The sequence below is a fragment of the Crinia signifera genome, chromosome 8 (assembly GCF_055691185.1).
Source record: "Crinia signifera chromosome 8, ASM5569118v1, whole genome shotgun sequence".
Lineage (NCBI taxonomy): Eukaryota > Metazoa > Chordata > Amphibia > Anura > Myobatrachidae > Crinia > Crinia signifera.
Genome location: NC_139224.1, coordinates 48,487,814 through 48,496,375, shown reverse-complemented (window position 1 = coordinate 48,496,375; position 8,562 = coordinate 48,487,814). Strand labels below are relative to the sequence as shown.

The window sequence follows — 8,562 nt, the reverse complement described above, 5'->3', positions numbered from 1 at the left end:
CCTACATTTGAAAACTGATTTCAGGGAGATTATAGTTGCTAGTAGAATTTTGTACAGCGCCCCATTGAGCGGGCGTGTCATACCCCACCCAAAGGGCGTGTCTAGTTCCATAAATGAAAAGAGATTGTGAACGTGGCACCTAGAAGCGTGAGTGTGTTCTGCTACATCTGAGAGGAATCTTTTAAAATGACTTAGATCCAAATGTAGATGAGCCCCAAGCAGTTAGTACTTGCTACATTGCTGGGAAATGGTGCTGATGATTCAATGTAAATGTATCTGTCTCTCATTCCGTTTTCCTCCAAAAATGTAACAGTGTAATGTGGGCTAGATGACATGAGGGAGATTGCTAGACTAATGAGGGAGAGAGGGAGATTGCTGCTATTTCAGGGAGTCTCCTGCAGAATGCAGGAGGGTAGGCAACTATGTATAATGAGAGAGTACACTGCGCTCAGCTTTGTCAATCAGCCTGGCCCTGGCACTGGCATAAAAGGTGTCCCAAACCCTTTAGACCAGGCATGTTTTTATTTTTTGTAAAATGTGTGATGGTGTATAGCTTACAGATGTTATTAGTACTGGAGGCAATTGGAAGTATATAGGAAAAATGAAACAGGCAAAAAAATCACTGCAACTGTTTCACTTAGATGCAAGAAGGGTGGGGGTGAAATAAATTGGGATGTAGCTACACCACATTTTATTCCCCAACACACACCCTTCTTTTTCACTGGCATCTCAGTAAAACAAATGCATTTTTAACCTAATATATTTTGTAAATCCATAGGGCAATATGGATTAACACAGACGTTAGTGACGTACTCAAAAATTCAATAATGTACCAACGTGAATACTTATTACCAAGTGCAGTGGTGCTCCCAAAATTCAGAAATAATAACTGAAAAAGTAGTAAATTTCAAAGACACAATTTAAGTCAAAATTACTTTGTGTGGCACTAAAGTAATTTTGACTTGAATTGCGTCTTTGCAATTTACTACTTTTTCAGATACAGTATTTATACATCATCACAGTTATAAGGAAGAAAAATAGGCCTAAAAGGAATAGTTCACATGGAATCTGTAGGTTCGAGTCATTTGTATCAGAGCTACAGTATTTGCTTGGGAACAAACATGTATCAGGAGTCTCATTTCAAAATTAATTTTAAGTTTGGTTACCATAATTTTTTTTGTTTGTGTGTCATTGATAAGTTAGGGTCTTATAAGTGTATGCATGGGTCTTCAACCTATGGCCCTCCAGATGTTGTGAAACTACATGTTCCAACATGCATTGCCACATTTTTTCCTATAACAGCATGCCAAAACTGTCAGAGCGTGCTGGGACATGTAGTTCCACAACATCTGGAGGGCCACAGGTTGAAGACCTGTGGTGTATAGTATATTGTGTAGTATAGCATTCATATTGTAAATACAATGAGGAAAGCAGATTTAAATAAATATATAAGTCCCCTCAGTTCCTATGTCCATTCTGTTGTAAAATCAGTCCTGCATATATAAACAATAAAATGTAACTGCTAAGCATGTACTGTACATTTTTTCTGCTTCTAACAATTAATTACGACTACTACCTACACCATATATTATTGTCCTAATGTTGAATTGCTGCTTCATTTCTATGTGAGGTGCCTTTAAGCTTCTAAATATTAACACAAAGTGTAACGTGAGTCACATAGCATTGAAATGAATAAGAAATCTTCCAAAACTCATTGGTTTCCAAATCAGGTTTAAACCATTTTAGTTTTCAAAATTTATATACTGATGTTACAAATCATTCTTTAATAGATTACATCTGCCCTACACATCACAATGTAGAAATAATTTTTTGTGTGTTTGGAGATGAATACTGATTTTGTTTTAATGTTAAGGTTCACAGTCAGGGCAGCTGAGGGGCTGAGGGGGGGGGGGGTACTAATTACCCGAGCCCAGGCTTGCTGGAGGGGCCCCTGGTCCGACCTGTCCCTTCCCCCTCTGTCCCTCTCGGGTAGCAGCAGCAGCACACACTTCTACAGCATGTGCTGTGCTGAGCATGAGTGTCTCACTGACAGTGTGAGAGGTCATGCTGAGCCTGCTGTCAGCACAGCACAAGCTGTAGGTGTGTGCTGCTGCTGCTGAGATTACAGTTTTTAGAGTTTTCTTTAAACCTCCTCTAAACATTTTGGTCCCCCACACTTAGGCCACGCCCCCAAAATATTACCGGAGCCCGGTATTCCTCTCGGCTGCCCTGTTCACAGTAATTATTTAGAGCATATGTACAGTATTTCAAAGTGCCACATAAATCAGAAGGAAATGGGAGACTTGAAGAAAATGAACATTTGCTACAGTATATCGTAACTATTGTATACTGTATGTCAAAAAATAAGAAATCAAGGGACACATTATGGAATCTTTAGATAACTTTCCCACGTAAGAGATCACTAAAATGATCTTTGTAGGGGAACAACTATACCAGAACTTTTTTCTTTTTAATCTGGTAAAAAGCTGGTTTCACTTGTAGGTAATGAACAATTGTATTCTGTATTGTGTTTCTGATTTAAAAAAAATGCAGGCCAAGATGTAATAGGATGCGAGGACCAGCTAAAAAAAATCGCACCAAATCGCACATATCACATGTGCGATTTTAGCCTGAAAATTTCACATGTAATAGGGTGTGATTTCTTAGAACAAGTCAGTAATTATCGGTGCTTGCAATTTTTTAGTAACAGGAATGTGGGATTTCTTTTAGTTTAGTAATTTGTGATTTTTAGTAATGGGAATGTGCATTGTTTTTTAGTAAAGATGTGATTTTTTGTAGGGTGTGTGCATTTTTTGGTGGAAATAAAAAAAAATGGAGTGGGGTCAACCCCTCCAACCCCATTGAGCATAAGCAGCCCCACGCTCTTTGAGGTGGTCCTGGGTTCCCAAATACGGGAGAAAAAAATGATGAGGTTCCCTGTATTTTAGAAACTAGCACCGTCTCTTGCATTGGTCCTGGTTCCAAAAATATGGGGGACAAAAATAGGGGTCACCCATATTTTGAAACCAGCACCGGGCTCCAATATCTAGCGGTTTAATGCCACAGCCGAGGGACACTTTTTACACACTCCAACATCCAGCGGGACACTTTTTGCACAATGGCCGAAATATTATCACCCTGGCTGGTCAGCCCTGGACAGCACTTTTGTGATTTTGATCACGGCAAAACAAAACTTTTACCGCAATTCGCACACTTCTACTGTGCAATTTTCGGTAAATGTGTGATTTTGGCCATTTTTGACCAAAAAATCCCACGTCCTTAAAAATCTCACCCTATTACATCTCACCTGTAGTGTTCATACAGAAAAATACTGTATCTATCTTAAAATTAGTTACCAGGAAAAGGCCTGTTTCACTTGCAGGAATAGATTGAACAATGGTATTCTGTATTGTATTTATTATGATACAAAAATACAGTGCTCATACAGAAAAAAACATTATCTTTCTTAAAATGAGTTGCCAGGAAAAAGCTGTTCCACTTGTAGGTATGGAACAATTGCATTCTGTATTGTGTTTATGATAAAAAAAAGACAGTATCTAATGAGTTACCAGTAACAGCACAAGAGAATCATAATCTGTTTCACAGAGAAGTAGTCCATGTTTTCTATTAAACTCTAATTCTGAAAATACAAATGTAATGTTTAAAAATACAATGGTGCTGATAACATTGTCCATAATTATATTTATTTACAATATATCATAGTATATTATATATATTTTGGTGTAATAAAACATACTTTCTATGATTTTTCTATATCTCTAAATGTTCTTTCAGCTTTTACTGAATATATTAAACTTGTGAAAATAAATGTACATTATATTTGGACACATTCTCGCAGTAGAAAACAGCATATAGAACATAATAAGGTTTCAGACTAGACAAAGTAACAACTGTGTAACAATATTTTGTTAAGGTCTGAAAAGCCTTTGGCATGCCACACCCTAAAATCACCAACCCATCCTGCTCACCCGAAAGAGGCTTTCCGGCTATGGTGATTACCATGAAAGATAATGTTTTCCACCTGCTCAGCATCAAAACTGTACTTCAAAGGACTGTATGATATTAGGGCAGGCATGTCCAAACTATGGCCCTCCAGCTGTTGTGAAACTATACCTCCCAGCATGCCTTGCTATAGTTTTAGCATTCCCTAATAGCAAAACTGTGGCAAGGCATGATGGGACTTGTAGTTTCACAACAGCTGGAGGGCCATAGTTTGGACATGCCTGTATTAAGGGGTACGTTCACTAAATTGCGAGTTTTGAGAAGTGAGAGATTATACAATCAGATTCTACTTATCATTAATCTATCCGGGCGGCAGATCGATGGGTTTTCAGTTGACAATACCATGGTTGACCACTAGTAGTCATAATACTAACAAGCCGTCAACCGTGATATTGTCAATCTGAACCCGGTTGATCCGTTAATTCAAAACCTCACACCTACTAGAGCATAATAGCTAGAATATGTTTGGTATATATGGGCTTTACACATTCACACTTTAGTAAATGTACCCCTAGGAAACAAATCTCTTTTTCTATCTGTCCATCTACCCGATGAACTACTGTATGTTGTGTGGAAGTAAAGTGGTGTAGACATTAGACTACCACTAATAAACTATGAAGAACATATGACAGATTTGATAGGTCCTCCTTAAACATACTGTATACTGTATATACCTTGATCACTTTACAGTATCATATAAAATTCTGAAAAAGAATTGTATTGCTATTAATTTTGTAAGCACACACAGAACTATATAATACACTATTAGTATTGTCTTTAGAGGATATAAACATTAGCTTAGAACACATTTGTCTTACTATAACAAAAACAAGTTAATATTTGCACATATAGTTTATAATGTCCCCATTACATTGAAATGTACAAAGGCATAATTTTAGAACTTCAATAATGTTAGAAAAACTTGTATTAATAATATAGTAACACTGTGGTCACTTTTTGATAAGAACATCTAAACACTAAAATAACAACATTTTATAACATTGATACAGTGTATAGATCTTCAGCTGGTGATTGTGATGAAATTGCTTAAAGTTGGAAAATACATGTTGGTAATTGAGTGGCAAGGTATCATTGCCTGTTATTTGTGGTTTAGGATATGGATATAAATAAAGTTTATGGCGATATTTAATTTCCTGGACACGGCAGCAGGGTTATTGGTTCATCAATTATTCCTAGATATATTGCTTAAAAACACATTAACACAATTTATACTTATCACACATACTCATCTAATCAAATATTAAAAAATAATAACAAAACATTGCACAAGAACACAATTATTAACATATGCTCTGTGGCAGCTTTAGATGTTTAAGGAAGTATATGTAGAACCCAAATAATAAATATAAAAAGAATAATACAAATAAACCACCTGTGAGCAATTCACTGCAGCAGTGCTATAGCCAGTAGCCTTGTAGTTATACTTATACATGTCCCTAGGCTGTTATCACTGTAACTACTGATTTTTTCTTGGCTAACAGTCAAGGAAAATTATAAATGAAACTACAGCAGGGTTTGAGAAAGTTTCGAATGGACAGCTGCTGTTATTTCTGTTTTTCAAAGAAGCCTTAAGCTATTTTTTTATCAATCTGAAGCAACCTTTATATGAGGCATTGATTGAGGAGAGTGAATATACTGTACTTATAACACTTGTTTCCTCTTTGGAAGAAGCCTGAAAAGGAGAAGCAAGTGGTAAGTGATGGGGGTGGTTCCAGTTGCATCTTCAAGTCCTGCCCCTCACTACAAAAATGCTGCAATGCACACCAATTTGAATAGGGGGTGGAGCTGATATTATGTGATTACAATAGAAAGGCATCATTAGGCCTCGCCACATCCCAGTTGTGCATGCTGCCCCCGGGGAGTGCTGCAGCTGCAAATGACGGATCTGCACATAATATTACAGTGTAGCACCCTTCTGCCTCCTGCTAGCATTTTTATATCAAACACCCAGGTCAAGCCTGGGTGTGGCCCACACCCTTGTACTGACCTCACTGGAGCACATTCACATAAGTTCTGTTGCACACAGTGGCGTAAGTTCATCCCAGTTGCCCGGAGGCAAGATAAATATTGGTGCCCCCCCCCCCCAACACACACATACACACCACCTTATATAAATAAATGTATGCATGTATGTATGTTATGGATATTATGTTTAAAATAAAGAGAGTGTGGCTTCTATGGACCTGTTAGGAGGAGGAGATAGCCACAGAAGTGATATAAATGGCTTTCAATTAACTGATTCAAACTCACAGTGGAGGAGAGGTGCCCCCTTGGGAGCAGGAGCCCGGCGGCAGATGACTCCATTGCCTCCCAGAGTTCTGCCTCTGGTTGCACAAGTGGGAAAGCCTATTTCATTAGTACTGTACATACTGACACAGACATGAGATCCACACGTTAGGAATCTGTTGGGGCTTTTTTTGTAGATGCTCCTGGGATAACACTATAATATAAAGGTTTAAATAAGAAAATGGAAATGGGCATATGTATATAGCAGTAACCGAAAAGAAGCTTGTCTATAGGAATACATAATAAGCTGGAATGGTCAATAATGTGTACATTAGATTACAAGAAAATCCTATATAAACACCATGCTTCATAAAATCCAAGTATAAAAAATTGACAACACACTATACATGTGTCTACAGCTCTATAAAACATTGACCAGTATCACAATATTACATAAACTTGGCACTAAAAGACCATACAATATTGTTTTGTAATCAGTCACTTATATAATAATAAAAAAATCACTTTGAAACAGTATACAATGTGCACTTTGAAATTATCATGTTAAAATCTGTGCGATACAGGTGAGCCTCTATTAATTCTGTGAAATAATATTTTTCCATATTCTTTTTTTTTACAAAGAGACAGCTGTAAAATAAAATATCCCCTTAGAAGTGCGTTTCTTTTTCTGTAATGGCCGATATGGTACCATCACCTTTAAGGTTCGCATCACAGTCGTTTATAGCATTCGTACAGGCGGCAGCTCCAAGCTTCCCCCTCATTTTTAAATCTGGGCTGGGTACTATCAAACGCTTCACTTTCTGCAACGAAAATAAAGAAAGTACCAATTTACTAACAAGTTGAAACAAAGTTGTGGACATGTGGTGAGCCACTAGATGGCGCCCCAATGGAGTAAGTCAGGTGTTGCTCCAATCGGCCGTACAGAGCTGTCAGCCCTGATGTTACTGTCTGGTAACTTGTATATACAACAATATAGAAAGCATGATTGAAAGCAGGCTCTGCAATACAGGGAAAAGCCAGGTTAAAGAGCACTGCCGCCTTCACTATTTTACGCTTACCCACTGAGGCTTTGTTAACTGCGGATAACTGGTGGTTCCTTCCCTACAGCCGGAGGCTAGAACTCATGCCTGAGCTCCACTATCCGGCTCCTGCAGTGTGTGTAGGGAGAGACGTCATGACATTGCCACCATATTGCTAGGCATGAGGAGCTGTCAGACAGCAGCGGGCACAGGAGTGTGCTTCAGGTAAGTACAGTACTGTGTCCAGGGCCGGCAACAGAAATCTTACTGGCCTGTCACTTTCACAAAAGAGAGCCGAGCACTACGAGCAGGCAGGGCAGGTCGTTTGCAGAGTGCAGAACAGACGACCCGCGTATGCGCAGTAAAAGTATAAGATACAGAGACTGCAGCCCCAGGCCGCAGGCCGTGCGCATACAAAGAGTAGACGGCTCTGAGCGCTGCGTAGACGGCAGTGGCACACAGATCAGTCAGACTCAGCCACACACAGATGGTGCACAGTAGACGGCCGAGCCGCGAGGGTCACTGACAGGCCTGCTAGTACAGGCAGCTGCCGTGCCAGAGCATGGAAGCCCTGGGGCCCTTCAGATTGCTGGGGCCCATCACACTTGACCCCCTTGACCCCCCCCTGTCGCCTGCCCTGACTGTGTCTGTGTGGTATTATTTGTAGATGGTGACTGTATAGAAAAAAGGACAATACTCCTGGGAGAATTAAAGCGCACTACTGTGGGCATGTGTATAAGGGACATTGCTGTGTGGCGTAACATGTATAAAGGGTACTACTGTGTAGCATAATGTGAATAAGGGGGTGTTGCATCGATCCATCTTACCTGATCACACTAATTACGTGTTCAACCCTGCTCACTACCAGTTGCTGTGTGTTCACATGAAATAACCTGGGATATTGACGGCAGTGTGAAAGGGGCAGTACAGTAACTAGTGGTACATAGGTATAAGGTGGTTAGGTTAACAGCACTAAGGTCGACATGCATTGGGTCAACCACTGAAAGTCGAGATGGGCCTAGGTCAACACCTGAAAAGGTCAACATGGGTATAGCTCGAAAGAGTCATTAGGTCGACACACGCATTAGGTCAACATGGGGAAGGTAACATGTGGTTTTTCCCTTTTTTTTGAGCTGACATGCGCCGACAGTTGGTATTTCATACTCTACTATCCACGAGGGCATGGTGGGAGAATAAAATAGTTTGCCCAGAGTAGCTAGGCACCGTGCCCGAAGCAAGGCAAGCTCAGCGA

At 39.6% G+C, this 8,562-nt stretch overlaps 1 protein-coding gene across 1 annotated transcript in view; it reads right to left on the bottom strand.

Annotated features, from left to right (window-relative positions):
- Nucleotides 1–518: 518 nt before the first annotated feature.
- Nucleotides 519–8,562, bottom strand: part of LOC146026016 (sodium- and chloride-dependent GABA transporter 3) — a 176,249-nt gene continuing 168,205 nt past the window's right edge. The window contains exon 15 of the mRNA XM_083156324.1: nucleotides 519–7,091. Coding sequence (XP_083012450.1) covers nucleotides 6,939–7,091 — 153 coding nt within the window. The 3' untranslated portion in view covers nucleotides 519–6,938. The remainder of the gene's footprint in view (nucleotides 7,092–8,562) is intronic.